The sequence below is a fragment of the Amblyomma americanum genome, chromosome 4 (genome assembly GCF_052857255.1).
Source record: "Amblyomma americanum isolate KBUSLIRL-KWMA chromosome 4, ASM5285725v1, whole genome shotgun sequence".
In the NCBI taxonomy this organism is placed as follows: domain Eukaryota; kingdom Metazoa; phylum Arthropoda; class Arachnida; order Ixodida; family Ixodidae; genus Amblyomma; species Amblyomma americanum.
Window position 1 is genome coordinate 215,519,623 of NC_135500.1, and position 21,071 is coordinate 215,540,693.

Here is a 21,071-nt window from a genome sequence, read left to right on the forward strand (position 1 = left end):
CCAACATGGCTAGGGACCCAGCAGAATATGATGTTATGTTTTTGCTTTGTAATTTTAACTATGTTATGTATGATTTTTCCTATTATGGGTTCAGCAGCGTTTGAAGAATGCAGCGCTTTTAGCATACTCAGTGAATCGGTGTAAATGATGCTATTTTTTATGTTTTGTTTTACTATTTGTTCTACGCACCCGCGCTGTGCTCTCACTAGAATCCGTGCAATGTGACAAAAATAGCTGCGCGTCTGCGTGTCTTAAGGGTCGGATTCGAAGAGAAAGTGACCCATAAGAACGGTTCCCGATTTAAATCGGGAACCGTCAGCCAACTTGCACTAGTTAATCATTATGTCAACAACGTATTATATAAGACACTAGCTGACCAGTCACGAACTGTTCTTAGTTGCAAGTCTTTGTGAATTCGACCCCCCATCAACTGATGCAAGCGTTAGTTTTTGCAACAGCGCACAGTTTAAGTGAAGCAGTATGTTGGGAGCGCTCGGCATAGCTGGCATCAGTTGAGAGTCTTGATAGCGCAGTATTGGCTAACGTTCTGGAGCGCCCCGCAAACAAAAAAATTGCCCTAATGAATGAGTAAGTTTATTAAGGAAAGGAGGGTCTGTGCCACCGTATCGGGAAGGGGAAAAGGAGCTGGGGTCCGCGAGATCTTCTCGAGTATCTTTCAGGTTTCGCGCACTCATTCCCTCGTGTTGCTAAGTGGAGCTGGCACTGTACGACGAGTATACAGCAACGAGCGACGGAAAGAGAAATGACAACTGTAGTGCTAAGAAACAAAAGAGAGAGCAGCGTAGGTCGACACCTGTTCTGGTCGGCCACCACCTCCTGGAAACGACTGCTCTCGCGGTCACTCTAATCTCCCATCGAACCTTCCAAACATGGTTTAACCTTGGCTACCCTAGGCTCACTGATCCTCGGCTCGGGCCAGTGAGATGAAGTAGCTCATCAGGCCTTGTTCAAATCCATCCTTACTTTTTTCCTCTTCATTTGCGAAAAAGTGTGGCGTGATTCGAACAGTGGGGCTCCAGCAAGGAAGGCGGATACTAAACTTTTACGTAATCACTGTCTCGGCCCAGAAGAAGGCGCGGGGTAACTGAACATCAGTGGGAGGGGAATTTCGCCTGTAGTGGATAGAGGTAGTTGACTGATGAACGGCTTAGAATCATATGAAGAAATGGGGTTAGGAAATTCGAAGTCGTATGCTGTCATAGCGGCCGATGCATGACAAGGGCAGCTGGAGACTCATTTGGAGGGGTGTCTCTGTTCACCCCCTGACGAATAAGATGGATATGACGTTGATGTGTACACGCACCGTGTCCCTGAGGAAGTCCCAGGAACGCCGCCGAATGTTGTAGAGGCCCACCCCGCCGTCGGCGAACAGGCACAGTACGCGCACGTGCGGCGGAAGGCGTGCCGCGCTGAGCGCTGCTTGCTGCCGCTGCGGGGAGTCCTCCGTAGCCGGCAGCGCCGAGAAGCGCTCCTTGTCCGGGAAGCCCGTGCAGACGCACAGCGTCCGGAACCCGCTGCCGTGCAGCGGCAGGTTCTCGAGTGGAGTGTTGCGGGACACGTTCCACACGCGCAACGTGCCACACGTCTTGTCTGCGGGGAACAAACGAGAGGCGCGCAGGTCAGCAGCCAGCCAGGTCACAAAACAGTATATTGTGCAGCGATTGCTTCGAGACATGGCGAACTCTGTTTAAAGTATGTGGGCGTGGTATGCTTTCTTCGTCCTTGTCCTTTTTCCAGAGCAGGAGCGAAGAACAACAATGAACCAACAAGGTAAATGCCCCTCTCCGCTTGGATAATCCGTGTGGTCGGGCATGGAAGCTCTCAGCGAGGTTCTTAAGCTATCGCATTGTCACAGCCAATGGTGATTAGGTGTCATCCAAGATTTTATTCTGGTTAAACACCTGAAACATAGACGTATGGGCATGACTCATTTTGACAAAGCAGCGTTCCCTTGGCTGCCATGCTTATCGCTACTGAGGTTTCAACAAAAGGAAAGCCATCGAAAAAAAAACAATCCTCTGCTCCTATTCAGTTGTGCTGTTTTTGTACTTCCACTTGGGAAGTATGCTCTGGCTAGGTCAGTCCGAAACCCTGGTAAACACTGCGCGTCTGCGAACACTCGTACGCGAACAACAAACGTGGCGCACCTCCGGTGAGGAACATCCCAGCGGCGCCGGGCACCCACGCCAGCGCAGCGACAGTGGTGGCTCGGCTGGGGCAGGCGTACGTGGCCAGTACGTGCAGCTCTGCCGGCGCTGAGCAGTCGAGCAGGAAGAGCTGTCCGCTGGGAAGTGCGGCGAGCAGATACCCCGGCGACTGGTCGTCCCACTGCAGCGCCACCACGCTGCGGGGGTCCTCGTCCTCACTGTCCGGGGGAGCGTCGTGGAGCAGCCGGACGTGCTTCTGGCACGGGCCACCTGAAGTGTGCGCGCAGTCGTCGCCGGAACGTGAGGCTCCGGAGAACTATATCGTACCGGCATCTTTTGATGTCCAGGTGACAAGATATCATTTGGGCACTTGTCAGATAACCTGTCAAAACCTCATGAGGTAGAATGCAGCACTGACGCCTTCTGTGGAATAATCATCACTGTCAACTGAACTACTACCATTGGAGGACAAAGGCATCTGCCATTGACGTGCAATTAAACTTGTCCTGCGCCTGCTGCGGCCACATTATTTTTATTTTTTTACAGTGCTTTAGCCCGGCTACCACATCGTGAAACTGGTCGCTTTGCAATACAGCAGACATTATTCATAATATCTTGCTATCATATTGCATGCATGGGATAACATGTTAAAACCTGCTCGGTTAGCATATGCGTGTTGTCCGATGTGTGGTTTAATATCTCAATGCTGCGTATGCTCATAGAGGGACGCTGTAGCCTGTAATGAAGGGCTACGGAATAATTTCGACTATCCGCCGTGGTTTAACGCTGACTGATATCCCATAGCACGTGGGCGCAGTGCGAGAGCTGTGCGTTACGGCATCAGAACAGCGGTAATAACCATGTACACGCTTAATGTACAGGTTGCAGAAATCTGGAAGTCCACTTCTTTGCACAGGAAAATTCCTTCATCATTGCCGCCAGACTGGCTTTCGGGACAGAAATTAGCTACAGCTCTGGGGACCTTTTCAGTCACGTAAACCCCTTGTCTTTGCTGCGGGCTTCACCGCTGTGTTTCAGCGTTGGCAGGTGCACTCTCCCCCATGTAGACTTGGTGATGGGAGGTGAAGCGCAGTTGTGCCACCGTGCAGAACATTCAGCCTTGATAAAGCAGCTTGCTGCTGGGCCCACTCGCTTTTAGTGATTCGGCGACAGCTGCCCAATTACGTGAAGGTGCACCCCCTGCCAGAATTACCGTGCGCAACAGTTTTGAAAGATCAAATATATTCATTACGCCGTCGGTGTGGTGCGGCCTATGCTCTGGCTTGGAAAAGCGTAGTGTTGCTGTCCAGGTGCATATTTAGAGTGATCTCTTGACCCCGTTCCATGCCATCGGCAGTGATCTCGAAGCTACGGTTTTTTTCGTTGGAACGCAGAAAAGTCTGCTGCCAGACATGGAAGCGGGCAAACGAAAGCAAACCAGATTTGTTTGCAACACATTGCTAGCGCATGCTTTAAAGCTGCAGTGCTTGTATTTAGTTAAATTTATTCGAAATTTTCGCTTTGTTTGATGACACATCATGCGAGGCAAGAAGCGCCGAGAGCACTTTAAAGCAGTGTGTTGAACCGGAACCGAACCTGAACTCGAAACAGGAATCAAACCCACATTTCTGTGTGGAACCAGAACCAAACCGAACCCTAGCTGAACCCTAACCGGAACGATTCAAAGGAATCGATCAGAAGCGGTCCAGGCATGGATCGCCCTAAGATGAATTAGTGACCCGGATAAGGCTAATTCAGTTACGACCCCAACCCTCAAAACAGCTGCTGCCCACGAGCTTCAAAGAACAGTCCGAGACCTCATAGCAGCAATGCATCACAACTACAAAGGGCACTCCTCCATTTACCCTGACCTAAAAAGAACAAGAAAATCTAGACTTAGACGCCTTTACAACGGTTATGCTGCAGTAAGTTATGCTGCAGTAAGAGTGGCCAGCGGAGCATCGCTCTGGGAGGAGACAAGATTACCAACGCCATAATAAGGAAGATCAGCAACAGCCATCTCAAGGACCTAACATACCACATTGACAAAGAATTATGGGAGTAAGCCCAGGTAGCAGCTGAGTGGTGCCATGTGGATATCATCATGATCCCCAAAGGCCGGGAAACCTCCGGCAGGTGAGTCCATCCGCCCAGTCTCCCTAACCTTCCTCCTGGCAAAAACGTATGAAAGAATCATAGACACAGGGCTCCAGTACTACACAAAGATAGTAGTAACCTTTTCTGCTCTACTATGGTGGGACTCCGAAAAGTCCTGTGCACCCAAGATGCTTTTATAAGTATTAGAGAAGTTAATCATATAAATCATAATACCCACCTACGGTGAAAATTTTTTAGCACTGCATTTAAAACGAGCCTTTGACCACATCTTCCATACGAAAATTCTAGATAACCTGAGAGGTTTAAACTGTGGAGAGAGGATCTTTGACTATATCAAAGCTTTCCGGTCCGACAGAACAGCCAGCATGGGGACTGGCGAACTTCATTCCCAACTCCTCCCTATGCCCAACAAGGGTACTCCTCAAACGGCTATAATACCACCCTCCTCTTCAATACAGGCGTCCTAAAACTAGCAAAAATGCTTTAAACTATGCCCGACATGAGCCACATGGTTTATGCCTATGATATAACCTTATGGGCTACAAAGGGCTTCTTAGCCCCAAAGGAGAAGCCCTACAACAAGCCATAAACAGGGCTGAAGAATTTGCCCTGGATAGTGTTTTCGAATGTGACCCGGAGAAGTCTCAGTCCATTAGACTCCGCAGACAACCTTACACATTCTCAGGAGAAGTTGAGCACTATCTGGGAGGACGCAATATTAATGAGGTAGACAAGAACCGGGCACCAGGGCTCTGGCTTCAAAGTAACCTGAGAGCCGACCATACGATCAGAACCATTAAAACAACTGTTACTCAAATATAAAGAATTATCCGCCGTATTACCTGGCATCGCAACGGTATGAGGGATGCGGACACCCATAGGCCACTTAGGCTCACTGAAGCCCTAGTTTTCAGCAGGATAACATACGGCCTTCATTACCAAAAACTGGGCACTATGGAAAACAGATGTCGACAAAAATCATAACTGGGGCTTATAAAACTGCCCTAAATCTTCCAGTAGCCACTTCTGCAGACCGACTCCTAGAGCTCGGTCTACGCAAAAATTTTACCGAGCTTCAAGAAACTATCTTGGAAAATTAAAAAAAATCATTAAGGGTATGACGGGATATCTTAGTGGGTTAATTCCAATATATATGCAAATGGTCATTATCTGCTTTACATTCATAGATCCCTGGGAGTCCTCATGCCCCTCCTAGCGCAGTGGCGCAGCGGTTAAGCGATGCGCCACTGCCCTGCGATGGCAAGTGCTCCCAGCGGTGGGCCTTGTGCGGCCTAGATTTCTCTTCCCGGGCGACCAATCATTAACTACCACCTGTCACGTTATGAAGTTCGCTCACTATCCAGTGGGCAGGTTGTAATGATGCCGCAATGTCATGTGACCTATGTGGCCCACTCGCCTCCCAGGTTGCTTTCTGGGGACCACCATGCCCATTATTTTGAAGCGAAAAGCTTCACTAGGCCCGTCAACACCGGGCTTCGCGTGAGCCACACTACAGATTTGCCACAGCTGCGGATGCGCGAAACCGAGTGACGTCACGCGGAGCGCAGGCGGCCGCTGCTGCCGCAGCCGTCGTCGCCGCCGCGCGCTGCCTCCGTCGTCTGACCTTTCGCCATGGGAGGAGGAGAAGAAGACCAAGAAGTGGTAGCGTGGGAGTTGGCTCAAAAGCAGCGAAGATATGAAAAGTGCAAGGCATGGTGGTCCCCAGAAAGCAACCTGGGAGGCAAGTGGGCCACATAGGTCACATGACATTGCGGCATCATTACAACCTGCCCACTGCCGCGCGCTGCCTCCGTCGTCTGACCTTTCGCCATGGAAGGAGGAGAAGAAGACCAAGAAGTGGTAGCGTGGGAGTTGGCTCAAAAGCAGCGAAGATATGAAAAGTGCAAGGCTAGACAAGCGGCTGAAACGCCGGAATCACGAGAGGTACGCCTTGCTAAACGGCGGCAAAAGGACGCTGAATTGCGCCGTTTGGCTGCGTCAATTGAGAGTAGCCAGGTGAGCGAAGACTGTACTTCGGGAGACGTCGAGCGGTTTCGAAGAAAAAATGAAAAGGCCAGAGCTAAACGAGCAACCGAAACACTCGAGCAATGAGATGAGCGTCTCGCTAAACGACGACGACAAGACGCTCAAAAGCGGCTCTTAGCCGCGTCTGCTACCAGTGTTAGCAGCCAACAGAGTGAAGACGACGACGACGACGCTATGGAAGAAGAGGTAAAGACTCGCCGCTACACAGACTACATGTTGAAACTCGGTGAAAGTGCCAGCGCGACCAAGGTCTTTACGAGACTTTGTGGACAACCCGTTCGGCCACGTGTGTGACGTTTCTGAAAGACTATGGCATTTGCGGGATCTTAGACGATTGTACAAGCTTTGTATACCTAAGACAACACGTTTGGGAAAAGCTAGAAAGGTATATCCAGATTGTAACTCTATGCATGAAACCTTGAGCTAAACCACCAGCGTCGCCACGAAGCTTTTCGCTTCGACATATCCAGGCTTAACACCTTGGCTAAGCCTCAGCCCAGCTTTTTTTCCCTAGAACGCTTGGGTGACGGCAGACGTGGAGCTTTCACAGCAATCCGCCGTGGCTGCATTCAAGCCTCCCCTCGCCACAACGCGATTGATGTTCTAGGTCGCTCCCTTTTGTCGTTACTTCCTTCACCCTTCCCTCAAGGTGCAGTTCAGGTGTCCACCGAGAGTGAGACAGTTACTGCGCTTTTCCTTTCCTGGAGCGCAATTACTTTCAACCTCGTCGCAGGAGGCTCAATAACTGTTGCAGTTGCTGCTCTAAAGGCACACATGCAGGATGCCGCGTTACACAATCATTGCAGTTTTTTTTTTTTTAGTGCGAAAGCTCTACTTAACACGGTACCAGGCAAGAATCTTGTGTGAAGCCTCGGAGTAACTCGGGTAAGCTCGGGTTTGTTTAGAGGAGAGTCGCGCAAGCTGCAGCTAATTTGAGGAAGATCTTTCAAGTTCGGAAAAGGGTAGCGCCAGCTGTAGCCAATGAGAGAGTACCTTGAAGGTCGCCTTAGCCAAATCTAGCATAGGAACAGCCTACCCAGAAATAAATATTGCCGCGACAGGGTTGCGAACGCGTGGCGGCACAAACAGATCAGCTTCGCTGGCCACTGCACGAGAGCCCTATGCTATTGCCGCAGCCGATTGCGCCTCGTGTTAAACTGCAACACACTCTCGCGTTGTGCATTGCACATCGTCGTCTTCGTCAACTTCCATGTGCGGCGCGAACAGATCAGATCAGTTTAACCTCTACCGGAGCTTGATCTGATGTCTAATATCGTGGGCCAGACATATCGACGACCCAGTAACGAGAAAATCAGGCTTATAACACATGCTTTAGCTCGTCTACTCGGTTTAACTGCGTTAGAACTCTACCACTTAGAGAACAGTTTCAAGACGTTAGATGGCGCCTTTTTCCGCTTATATGACAACTTTTCCGCTTATATGACAACTTTTCCGCGAGGCACGAGCTGGATGCACTGGATGAGCATGTAATGCAAGGCATTTCAGCCGCCTTTTCCGGACCCCATGCCCCGCCTGATGACTAGGAAGTTGTCGTAAGGTACGGGACCAGGTCCGGACGAGCTTCGGTCAAGGCACCAGCAAATAAGGACTGCGATAAGCAGTTCGTGCAGTAAAAGTCACCAAAGCCAGTACTCGTCTCAATCACTCGTCACCAGATGTGCATCGCGGACGGGTAGAGGCATTTACCTTCCGAACATTTATCAAGCATATCAGCATTCATCCTGTGAATTTGCGTTGAATAGCGCCATGTTTCCGCTCTGTGTCTCATAATTAGTATCAAGCAAAAGGCCCTGCTAGCATCTTTATTGCCGAAGGCTGCCCGCAAATTATCAGTATTTTTTGTCTTTTTACTGTCCCTAGAAAGCATCAAGAGGTATGGTAATATATACTACATGTTCGAACAGAGAACACATGTCTGCATTGCAAAGCAATGATCGCAATGTGAGCGCTGCAGTGGCATTGTGCCAGCAGCGACAGTGATGCTTCTTCTCAGGCATTATTTGCAGATGCTCACTTCGCATGGCCCGGCAGTGTGAATGCTGACGTATGTTTGATTCTTAAACGGCTTATAAAAACTGGAGGAATTTATTGACAATTTTTTATCCACGAAGGCGGGCTTTACATGTTGGAACTAGTGTGGCAGGCGGCAGGGAAAGTGGTGTCCGCACTGGACCAGGCTGGAACAGCGACTGCTGAACGTTAGAAGTTAACAGAGGGTGATTTATGCAGCAGGTGCCTGAAATTTTTCAGAGTTGTCAAAAAAGAACGTCTAAGCCGAGACTAACTTAGCTGCCGCCAGGAAAGGGCGGAGAAGCTCTTCATGAAAGGAGACCTATCCTGGATCAAAATTTATAAAGAATCCTAAACCATTAATGCCACTTCAAGTTCCAAATCGACACGCTGCGATTATTCCTCTAAATTGTTTCGCAAAGTAATGGAATGAAGAAATCGGTGGGAACTGCTTTTATCATCAAGTTTCAGCCCACACCTTCCCATTCCAACCGCCTGAAAACCTTCGTAGACATGGGACGGCTAGCAATGGAGAGAATGTGCCATCCTTCATGACACCTCTTCTGATACGCTTTTTTTTTATCTTTTCCTTTCTGCGGCTATGATAACGCTCTGCTGTCCCCACAGAAACTTTTTGGGCATTTTTACGCAAAGCCTGTCCGACTGTTGATGTTTCCATTGAATCAAATGTCATTACCATCTATTCTCGGAAACTAAAGCAAACGTCGTCTGGAAAGCGCGGCTAACTCATAAGTATCTGCCCATGCGCAGCAATACGGCTACAAAGGAATAGCTTTGTATAGCTATTGCTTTGCAGTATTACTGTCTTCCTCTCCACGAGTCTACTTCCTCTCCCTCCCTGTACGTAAACAGAAAGTGCCCGCCAGGTGTTTTAAAGTACCTGTGAAACCCAGGGACTAATTGTGACTCTCTAAAACCACCCCCTGAAAAGCTTTTAGGTCTTTTAAACATTTCAAGAATTCATTTGAGTAGAACAATTCGCATCACCCATCTATGAATAAAAACATATAGCAGAGGAAGTTTCTAACGCTTCGATCACTTTCAAGCGCTGCGCTGATACACAGTGGTGCGCAGTCACGGTCAGTGCGTTCGAAAGAAGTTGATTAATTTACTCCTGTGAGATTCAAGTCCTGCCTTCAGTATGGACTTTCTCCTGCCCTGAAATTTCACACAGAAGGGAAGCCTTCATCCGAATAAGTTCTTCAAATAAGAAAAAAAATTCTGGAAAAGGCTGCCACTGTGGAAGAGACGGTTTTACATGTAAGGGAGAAAGAATCATCGTCTGGTTCGTATTGGCGCGATGAATGATGCAATGAAACAAACATTGTCTTTGTGCGGTCTCTAAATTAATCTGACATTAGTTCTTGTACTGATCGAAGCCTACAGTGCCTAACGCAAGCTTTGCAGTGAGCCCAAGCGAATCACTCTTTATAAACAAAAATGTCACATTGAATGCCCTTGCAAATCGAGTCTATGCATGGCACGTTGTTTAGGGCTTTTTGAGAGTAAAATACAGAAAAATACAAGCGCCAATTACAAGCAAGAATCATGCCACGTGAACATTAATCTACGTAAGCTTACTCCGCATCGTCGAGCACTTGCCCGGAGATTACTAATTACCATCGGTGCAACGAGCGATATTATGAGCAGGGAGCGGTGTTTAGCACTCTCTCTCCCAGCACCGCACTTTAATCTTCGTCTCCGCCGGTGCAGAGTTTTGTGCTTTCTGAACCCGTTGGATATCAAAGGACATCAGCATCAAAAAAAAAAATGAGATGTACTGCGAGCGGCGCATTATACTTTACATCAGCGGTCTCAATGGCGTGCCACCATGCTGGTACCACTTTGCGCTCCGCAAAATTCGAATCTGACAGGTCCATAAAAGAAGTGCCTTTGTAATGAGTTTTTCCCCCCTCTTTTCACGGTCTCCCATCGCACACCAGAGAAGAAGGCGTGTCAAAGCGGCCCGCCATCGAAATGGACTCGATCGATAACTGCTGGGCATAAGGGGGCGTGCACATCAAGCACCACTTGAGAGCGCTTTTCGTTCTTTTCCAAGCACGAACGGCATTCGTGTGTATAGACACGCAAGGATTCCCAAATTGCCGCCGCCGAGGATAGCCCGGATGGGAAAGTGCGCGCGCTTGTTTGCTGTCCGCGGACGGCCGGTGGGTTGCACTGCGCTGACATCTTCCAGACAGAGAGACAGGCCCCTGTGAGCGAAATTCCAGACGCTGCAAAATGAGCCGACTCTCGATAATTTGGGTTCGAAGGTGACTGAAAATCTGTTCCTAATATAAAGGGCAACCATTTTATGATCTATTTGCTGCCGCATTGTTTATTGTTTGCTGTGTTGCGTTCACGCTCTTACACTGTTTTGTTCCCGCTAATAACTAACACGGTTAGAGCCGAATATCGGTTCTACAACAACATCCTAATCCTCTAATTTCTGTTGACTCAATGATGGGCTTCTTTCTTTAGTTTCTTCCGTTCTCTGTTCAAGTCAGGGCTAATTCGAGACTTCGCCTTCCGCACAGTCACTGCATTGCGCCATGCCGGGCATTCCACATCCTGCACAATATCAGGGTGACCGCTCAATATGAAGTGTCTCTTTTTTAGGCTCCCCATCGGACTCTTCCACGTCCATTTCTGGTTCTCCCTGCTGAGAAAGAAGGTACTCATGACCTGAGAATTATTCATTTTGCGAATACTGCTTATAACTTCCCCATGCTATCCCTAGAACATGCGCCATAGTCATCCACTGCCTGCTCTCCAGCCTGCTTCTTGCCTACCTTGGCATTGAAGTAGCCCATCAGCGCAGTAGATATACTGCGTTTTTACTTTACTCATTGCCGATTCCACGTTTTCATAGAAGCTTGCAACTATCTTGTCATCATGGCTGGATGAGGCGCGTTGGCCAATACCACCTTCAAATTGTACCTCTTATTAGGCTAATTACGCTAACTGCCGCCCTCTCGTTAAAGCTATAAATTCTCTATGTTGCCAGCTATATCCTTATTGACCAGGAATCCCACACCTAGTTCTCGTCGGTCCGCTAAACCACGATAGCCTAGCACATTCCCGACCTTTAGTACTGTATACGTCTCATCTGTCCTCCTATTTAATATCTGCTAGTTTCTCGAACAGCACTGCTAGGCTAGCCTCAGTGAATAAGGTCCTAACGTTAAACGTCGCCAGGCTCAGTTTCCAATGGCGGCCTGACCGGATCCAGACATTCTTAGCACCCATCGTTCCGCAGTTGCTCCGCAGCCGCTGGGAACTGAGGGTCGGGGGGGTCAATTGTTGCATTAATGTAGGAGGTGATGACTAAACACTGCACCATGGTGGACAAATCCTGTTCTGCTAAAAGGGTGCGTTGTCGTCTCTGGTCGCTGGTATCAGGCCGCACCCCAGGTCTGGCTGTGCAATTCCATCAACACGTATTTTTTTATTTTTTTTAGTGGAGTGGGATACGAGCCGCGGTACTTTTGCACGCTAGGCGGATGCTCTACCACTAACCCATCGCTTACGCTCACATACACCCCGCTGCTACCTTTCTTTGAGATATTCCAACAGGATGTGTATGTCTGTTTCCTAACGACGAGGCAGAATTTATTCGTCTGCAGTTTACGCTGTACACATGACGCCTTAATTCGGCGCTCCTTTACGCAGCCCGGTTCGATGCCGGTGGTTGTGAAATATGAACGTAAATGGTTCGGTGCAACTAAATTAAGCGTGCTAATCTCGTTCCTGCAAAAGTTGTACTGCAGTTGTATGTCAGACAACGTGCTAGCCAAAAAGCCCAAAAAGCTTGATTTATTCGAATACATTTGCAGGTGAAGAGCTCAGGAAACCGTGGCTGTGCCGAGCTAGTGTTAAAACAGCGCCTTTTAATGCCTTGTTATGTTATGCAAAATTCATTGCATACTAATGCATCTCTCGTACAAAAATGTAAGCGGGCCTTCAACTGATTGCCTTTGAAGCTTCCTCCTTTAACCAATTTCTTGTTTTTCCTTTGATCGACCGCCATCACTGGCACGCCTGTTTCGTCACTGTAAATAAAATGCTTCCAACGGTCCTCTTCATTTTCTTTTGTTTAAATGATTGAGGAGAAGCAGGTAAAAGAAAGACGCAGCTCACCAAAGCAATTAAAATTTTCCTTGTTGTCTTTTACAGATTAGGCCCTCGATTCGTTCCTTTTGGAGCTTTTTCATATCCTTCACGTTGTCATCCTACCTTACTGAATTCAGTTCGCAGTCTGCTGCAGAGAGCTCTTTCCTTGTTTTCAATTTCACCGCGTCACACTGGGACGTAAACGCCCGAGTCCTGACATTATGCCCCACATGCGTTTCTTTCTCAGCTGAGGATAACACCAAAAAGTTTTGATTGAAAACAGCGCATGCTGTGCCCCCAGCACGGTAGCACTGCTTATAGGGGAGGGCAAACATGAGAGCAGAGAGACGTTACCGAAGGGCTACTTTGGGGTCTCTACTTGGGCTACACTGCCAGGACTGCCAGACTGCCCCCCTCCGCCGCCTCGGACTCTCACCGCTCTGCAGTAAGGAGAGGGAGCCGTCCTGGTGTCCCATGGCGAGCTTGCCCGCCGGGTGCCACGCCATCTGGGTGACGGCGCTGGAGAACTGGGCGGCGTCGCGCCACGGCTCCCGCGGGCCCTCGGGCACCGACCAGGCGTGCAGCGGGCCCCGGCCGCTCACGTAGGCCAGCGTGTCGGGCGCGTCGGGCCTCCACGAGAGCAGCGCCGGCACGCAGGCGGGCTCGCGCAGAGCGGCCACCAGGCACCGCTGGCCGATGTCCCACACGCACACGACGGGGTCCAGGCTGCCGCTGGCGATCCACTCCTTGCGCGTCGGGTGCCAGTCGATGGCCGTCACGGTGCGCTTGTGCTCGGCCATGATGGCGCGCAGCTTGAACTCGCCGCTGCTCTCGTCCATCTGCGGGGGGAGGGCCTTGCTCTTGGTCGTCGTGACCACGAAACGACGTCGTCAGGCAGCAACGTCGTCGGTCACGTGATCGGCGAATCACTCACCCGACACATACAATGGGACAGGATGGCCCATAAATTATCAAATGAGAGCCAGAATTAATGGGAAGCAGCAGGAGAAAGATAGAGGTGTGCATGTACAACTTCACCAGCTAGCTCAAACTGAAGTCTTGCTACAAGTTGTATTTTCCGACTCGCAGGTGAGCGGATACTATGCTCGACAGCGCACGATAGGCCTCGCAACATGACCTTCACGGTGGTCTGACCAAGGCGCACTTTATTCAGCTGGTGGAAAGAAAGAGGGTGTACTAATTAAGCAGGAAGAAGAGGATCATAAGGTGTGGACCTTTGCTCAGATTCGCGGGCTAAAGGGCAACTGCATTCTTTAAGTAGTTCGCTGCTAGGCAGAAATGTTTTCAAAAGAAGCCAACCTGAAATGCGTAGAAAGCGTTCACCCACGTAATGGTGCGAAAAAGAACTCACCAAACGCGCGCACTTCTTTAAGCTGCGTGCTCTTTTTATCGTTCACAGAGCAGAAAGGCAGATGTAGTAGCTGGATCCAAAATGTACTTAAAAATTGGACGTATAGGTGAACAGATTGAGCACAGATGGATCGGGCGCAGCTCGCTACGCCCGATAACTGAATTCAACGCACCCGCGTTAAAAATTTCAACGCGACAGCTTTAGACTGGGCTTTCGGAGGAAAAGCCGTGTCACACTATTCAGGATAGGTCGAGAGGGCCGTGACGTCACACGTTGAGCTGTGGAATGATGATTAAAACATGAGTTCGGTAGTAATTATAAGGTGATATAATCATTGAAATGACACTGTGACATCTAAGGATGTCGAGTAAATTAATTACGCTGAGAAGAATTGAACCGGTGACCTTTGGGTAGCGAGTCGGACACGATACTGTTAGGTTACTGAGGCACATGCGTTTCACTTGGTTAAAGGAAGACCTTGTGTGTCTTGTGGTGTAACGTGTGGTCCAGTACATCGACTAAATTGTGGTAATAAGTGCGTGTAATTAGAAAGAGGCACTAATTAAAAAGTAGCAAATAACCATTAACGGTGTGGCGTCATACAGTTAAGGCGGTGTTGCATTATTTTAGTGTCCGCCTATTTTTTTTATCCTCCTAGCGCAAAAATTCGTACAAAAAAGAAATTTGCTTACTTAATTTATTTATGTATCTTGTGAAGACCAGAATCTGGCAGAGTGGATGACGGAACAAAGGCGTATTAATGCCATCTTGGTCGAAATCAAGGTGAAGAAATGGGCTTGTGCAGGGAATTTAAAGCGAATGCAAGATAACCGCTGGTCCTTTAGAGTAACGGAGTGGATTACAAGAGAAGGCAAGCGTAGCAGGGAACAGCAGAAAGTTTGGTAAGCGGATGAGATTAGGCAGCTTGCGTGGATACGGTGGGCGCAGCCGACAAAGGACAGGGTTAATTGGAGAGACATGGGAGAGGCCTTTGCCCTGATGATGATGATGATGATGATGATGATGATGATGATGATGATGATGATGATGATGATGATGATGATGATGATGATGATGATGATGATGATGATGATGATGATGATGATGATGATGATGATGATGATGATGATGATGATGATGATGATGATGATGATGATGATGATGATGATGATGATGATGATGATGATGATGATGATGATGATGATGATGATGATGATGATGATGATGATGATGATGATGATGATGATGATGATGATGCAAACAACGGCGGCGCACCGGAGAGCGGAGCGGACCCAAGCGATCGCCGCCTATATAGTGGCGCTTCGGCGTCGCCTGCTACTCCCAGCTTGAAGAGCTTCAGCAGACGGCGGCTCACGTGTGTACAAAAACGCATTGAAGGAATACAAGCGTAGTTTTCGCCTTGATCTCTTTTGCATTAATGAAACGAGACGGTTTAGTAGCGTTTGTAACCACAATCTTAGCCGGGCACGTTAAAGACACGTGTAAACGGCTGCTCTTCTTGTCGTGATATCCTAGCTGGGGAAATTGTGAGGGAATGCTGAATTCCGTCATGGAAGCTTAAATTATCGTTGTTCGGGCTTGTTTAGCCCTATCTGCTTGCATGCCAGGGCAATTAAGTTTCTTTAGCTTCCTAGATGCCGGTTTTGGCGGCTTCTAAACGTCAGATTGCTTACTTAACGACGTGATTTTAAGAAGTAAATGCGAGCTTGCACACAGGCGGAGACTGCGAATTTCAGTATGTTTGAATTACTTCTGAGAATGTCAGTCAGTGAATATTTCATTCCTAAACACAACCGTTAACAGAAGCCAAGCTTAAGCTATGAGCGCGTGCGATACGGGGGCATTGTGGTGAAAGATGTGATAAAATTTATGATACAAGGAAAGACAGGCAGCCATCCATAGAATGGATGGCCGGTCAACATCTTGAATTAAATTAATATTTCACTTTTGCATTGGCCAATGTTTTGAAAGAAGGGATCCGCAATATTCTTGTGCAGAAAAATATTTCGAAGCAAACAAATTCTCTTTCAGGAAGAGGTGGGCTCCGGCACTTAGTGCATTGCTGCTCTTGCCAACTTTGCTTGCGAATAACATAAAATATATTACGAGAGACTCCTTGAAAAGTTACAACGCCTGAATATTCACAAGTGTTCGGTCATTTTTGCAGACTGTCAAGTTGTATTTTTGTCCTAAAAATCACCAACTTCGCACACGAATTTTTTTTAGTGCGTTAGTATTTAGGTTGTCGTGCCACAAAAAATTTCCGGCTTCTCTGTCGATTCCAGGAATGGTCGAAAGAAGTCACGTGACCTTGCGGCGTCATCACAGCCTTCCTGCCGGATTGTGAACTAACTGCCGATTTGTAAGAGCAAACAGGGTCTCACAAGCCCCACCGGTGGCTGTATTTGAAACAGCCACCTGCTGGGGCAGTGGCGCGTCGCTTAATCACTGCACCAATGCACCAGTACTGGTATGAGGAATCCCCGCAATCTATGAATGTCATCGAGATGGTCATAACGTCATCAACACCACGTGACCATCAGCAGACAAATTATAAAGACCGCGAAATTTAAAAATTTGCCCCCCCCCCCCCCGCCCCCATTTCGCAGTTGGCCTACCCCACAAACTGCAAAGGACGCCCCAAAATTTTGGCAGTAGGCACACCCCAGAAAATGAATTAAATTAGATTAGTGGGGATGAGTGTATGAATTGAAGTGGAATAGTGGGTCGAATTAGTATGACCCCATATAATAATCCAATGGAAGGTACTTGAAAATTCCAGAAGGTGACGACTCATGTATACCACATAAGGACAATGGAACAGGCTTCAGCTGGATTTTTGCCGGGAATGTCGCAAGAACATTAGACCATGGCCTCCTATATTATCCATGCCCGGTCATCGGAGCCGAGATTAAAGGCAATTGCAGTTGCCTTTGGTCGCAACTGCAGTCTGGGATGCGAGCCCCTCATACTGGCGAGCGCCGAAACTAGTACAAAAGCTAGGCTCTCGCCGCGATGAGGCGTTCGCATCGGAGACTACACGCTTCGCACGCTGCGCTTGGTTTCGAGCGGCGATCTCAATTTTTCTGGGTTACGCGCGCTTTAGCGAGGCTGGAACTATAGGCTTATGAAATAATACCTTACCAGTACTTTACCAGAAAGCCATTGGCTACTGTGTGATTTCAGGTTTCATCCATTGGTGTGCACTGCTCGACAGCTCTACAAAGGGCTGACGTAGACTCTAAATGGATCTTCCATACACGCTCCTTATCCACACAAGCACATTCTATCATTTTACATGGTTTCGGAATAATGCTCGCTGGGGCACTACGAGATAATTATCCTGCACTGCAGACGAGGACAGAGCGTTTGAAATGCGCGCGAACCAGAAGCACGCGGCCATTGGCGCGCGGCGAAACGCTCCCTCCCTACCTCCTCACACCTCGCCTGCAAACGGCGCTCGCGTCCCAGAATGGTAGGCGAGAGAAGTGGGACAGGGGATTCGAAGCGCAAGTCCGGGCATAGATGTTATAGATGGCTATGATTAGACACTCACTGGAGACACCATAGCAGGCAACCTAAATGCTTTCTCATTTCGTTCTTTAAGAATGTGGTTAAAAAGGCCCCGATGTTTTTGGTAAGTTTCGAGATTTGAATCCAAAAGGACGAATGAGCTATAACAGCAAAACATTTAACGCCGAGTTAGACACAAACTTACCTAATAGCAATAAAAAACTCGCCGATGTATCTAGCATTAATGCGCAAAATTCAAGAAGGCACAGAACCAGAAGGACGATATAAAACCACACGTTAGTTTTATTCTTACCAGATATTGTGCACCATATCAATAATCATAAGCAATAATACCTTTTTGCATAACTTTGCTGGCGCAATCGATGCAGCATTTCTAGACAGACTATGTTAGTCAGGTTGATGTTTTCGCGAATTGGGTTATGAATAACTTGAAATGTCTTCAGTCTTCAAGGGACATGCCTGAACATTTTTACAGCGCATGTATATTTATCATGGACTGCACACAGTTATTCTGGTAGATTTGAAACTTCTCATCTTTCTCTGAGATTTCGAAAGTTTGGCGCTATATAAGTTTTTTTGCCAACTCTGGAGGTCTTCGTCTCTGCAAATAACACAACTAAAACCAATGATTGGTTTACACTGCGTTCATTGCAGATTTGTATATTATACAACATATGACTCATTGGTGTATCTCGTACGGGCAAAGAATAATTATCAGTCAACATGCGAGAAAGGGCAGAACAAAAACTTTGAATGACAATAAAATTATTTTTATTCATATTCTTACACTCTGTCCAAGTATTCTTAATTACGTGAATAATCATGATCATTAAAGCACGTTGCATAATATTTTTTGGCAGATACAGCACGTCTAACGAGACCCGTCTGCAGCTTTGCAGCTCAAGAAACGCACTTCGTGCAACGAGTGCGGAATACCGACCGCTTTCTTTCAGTGCGGCAGTTAAGAGGTAAATTAAAAACGTAACATGTGAAGCCCTTCTAATTGGCGCAGTGACAAAGCACAGCCATGACATATGCGTTATGTTCATTTACACTAATAAATATGCGTACATTTACATTTTCACCACTGAAAACCGAGCCATTTTCCCGAACCAATAACGGTTTTAACAGGTTGCAATATCGTGTACCATTCCTGCTAAATAGCCTTGAACGGTTACATATAGACCCGAACACCATGACTAGAAAACAATGCAAAAAATTTTTAATGACGAACGACGGTATCCAAATTTAAGAAAAAGTACAGAAGAAAATTGTTGTAATGTAAACGTTTTCTCTTATTTTGGAGCATGCTTGTTTTTGTATTAGGTTCGTACGATTCTTTTATTTGTCTGTACGTCCTGAGTGTAAATGGTCTAACTTAGACCAGAAACTCGTTTTTTTTCCTCTTTTGCTGCATATGTATCCAAATATGTTGGCCTGCACGTGGGATGCTGTTGTACGCGAATACATTTGTATTGCTTTTATCTGTGAGGTGCAACATTTTATATATATATATATATATATATATATATATATATATATATATATATATATATATATATATATATATATATATATATATATATATATATATATATATATATATATATATATATATATATATATATATATATATATATATATATATTGTAGGGGTGTGTTTATTCGGTGAACCCAGATGATTCCAGCCGCTCAGGGGAGACTCGCAGCGAAGCGTCAGGCGTGGCGAAAGAGCAAGGCAGCGAACAACTTCTTCGTCCTTGAGAGCGGCAGCACGCGACGCATGTCAGTGGTTATATCGATGAAGATTACCACACTACAGTTTCCCCCCCGGGCAGAGAAGGAGCCATCCTGGCGACTCATGGTGCCGAAAGGACAGACGGATCGTAGTAGGGCTTGATTCGGTCCACATGAACTATTTCGCGTCCACGGCGACGCAAGTCCGCAGATGGCGTAACGGGCTCAACTACGTAGTTCACAGGAGATGTTTTTTGAAGCACTCGGTATGGACCGTGATACCGAGCAAGAAGCTTCTTTGACAGGCCGGCGGTTGTGGCAGGAACCCAGAGCCACACCAGGGAGTTGGGCGCATATGAAGGCGCCTCACCAGTGTCACGATGGTGTTTTTGTTGCCATTGATTTTCCTTTGTGAGCGAACGAGCGAGCTGACGGCATTCTTCTGCATACTGGGCGGCGTCCGAGAGTGGCGTCGATTCAGAAACATCAGGGCGGTAGGGAAAAAGCGCGTCCATTGTGCAGGTTGGCTCGCGCCCGTAAAGAAGAAAAAAGGGAGAGAATCCAGTGGTGGTCTGTATCGCAGTGTTGTACGCGTAGGTTACGAAGGGAAGAACGTGGTCCCAGTTGGAATGAGCGTCGTTGACGTACATGGCCAGCATGTCACTCAGAGTACGGTTGAAGCGTTCTGTCAGGCCATTCGTCTGAGGGTGGTAAGAAGTAGCGGTGCGATGAATGATGCGACATTCTTTCAGTAGGGCCTCGAGAGCGTCGCACAAGAAAACGCGTCCGCGGTCACTGAGCAGTTCCTTCGGAGTCCCGTGGCGAAGAATCAAGTTGTTGAGAATGAACAAAGCAACGTCTCTTGCAGAGGCAGAGGGTAACGGTGATGTTTCAGTGTAGCGAGTCAGATGGTCTACTGCCACAATAATCCACCGGTTTCCAGCAGGAGTAGTCGGAAGAGGGCCATAGAGATCTATGCCAACGCGGTCAAACGGACGAGCAGGGCAGGGTAACGGCTGCAACGAAACAGAGGACTTCTGAGGAGTTTTTCGGCGTTGACAAGATTCACAAGCGCGCACGAAATGTCTTACGAAGCGGTACATTCCACGCCAGTAAAATCGCAGACGTAGGCGTGTGTAGGTTTTCAATACGCCACCGTGAGCACATTGTGGGTCACCATGGTACGCAGCACAAATGTCGGTCACAACGTAAAACGGTCGACCATACACATAAGGACGAAATTTTCCGATAGCCCAAATAATGGCCAAACATTCCCTTTCTGTGACTGAATAATTAGATTCTGCCTTTGTCAATGTTCGGCTGGCGTATGCCACAACATACTCGCTGTAACCAGGCTTACGTTGGGTAAGGACGGCACCAAGCCCAATACCGCTGGCATCAGTGTGGATCTCCGTAGGCGCAGCCGGATCAAAGTGGCGTAGAATGGGCGGCGAAACCAAAAGGCGGCGTAAAGTGTCAAAGGCTTTATCGCAGGCTGGAGTCCAGGCGGAAAGGTCGGAGCTGCCGGCAAGGAGCTGGGTCAGAGGAGCGATGATAGAGGCGAAGTTCAAGATGAAACGTCGAAAGTAGGAGCAGAGGCCGATAAAGCTCCGAAGCTGCTTCAGGGAGGTTGGCTTCGGGAACTCTGCAACTGCGCGAAGTTTGGTGGGGTCGGGAAGAATGCCGTCCTTAGAAACTACGTGGCCTAAAATTGTGAGTTTTCGAGCGGCAAAGTGGCACTTCTTCAAATTCAACTGAAGCCCAGCGCCGGCGAGACACGTGAGGACATCCTTTAGGCGGAGAAGGTGAGAAGAAAAGTCGGCAGAAAAAACTACGATGTCGTCCAGATAACAAAGACAGGTCTGCCACTTGAGTCCACGAAGAACAGTGTCCATCAGGCGCTCGAAAGT

At 47.9% G+C, this 21,071-nt stretch overlaps 1 protein-coding gene across 1 annotated transcript in view; it reads right to left on the bottom strand.

Moving 5' to 3' along the window:
* Window positions 1–21,071, bottom strand: part of LOC144129314 (WD repeat-containing protein 17-like) — a 68,741-nt gene that overhangs the window by 37,724 nt on the left and 9,946 nt on the right. The window contains exons 3-5 of the mRNA XM_077663354.1: window positions 12,934–13,336; window positions 2,169–2,438; window positions 1,325–1,611 (exon numbers count right to left, since the gene is read on the bottom strand). Coding sequence (XP_077519480.1) covers window positions 1,325–1,611; window positions 2,169–2,438; window positions 12,934–13,336 — 960 coding nt within the window. The remainder of the gene's footprint in view (window positions 1–1,324; window positions 1,612–2,168; window positions 2,439–12,933; window positions 13,337–21,071) is intronic.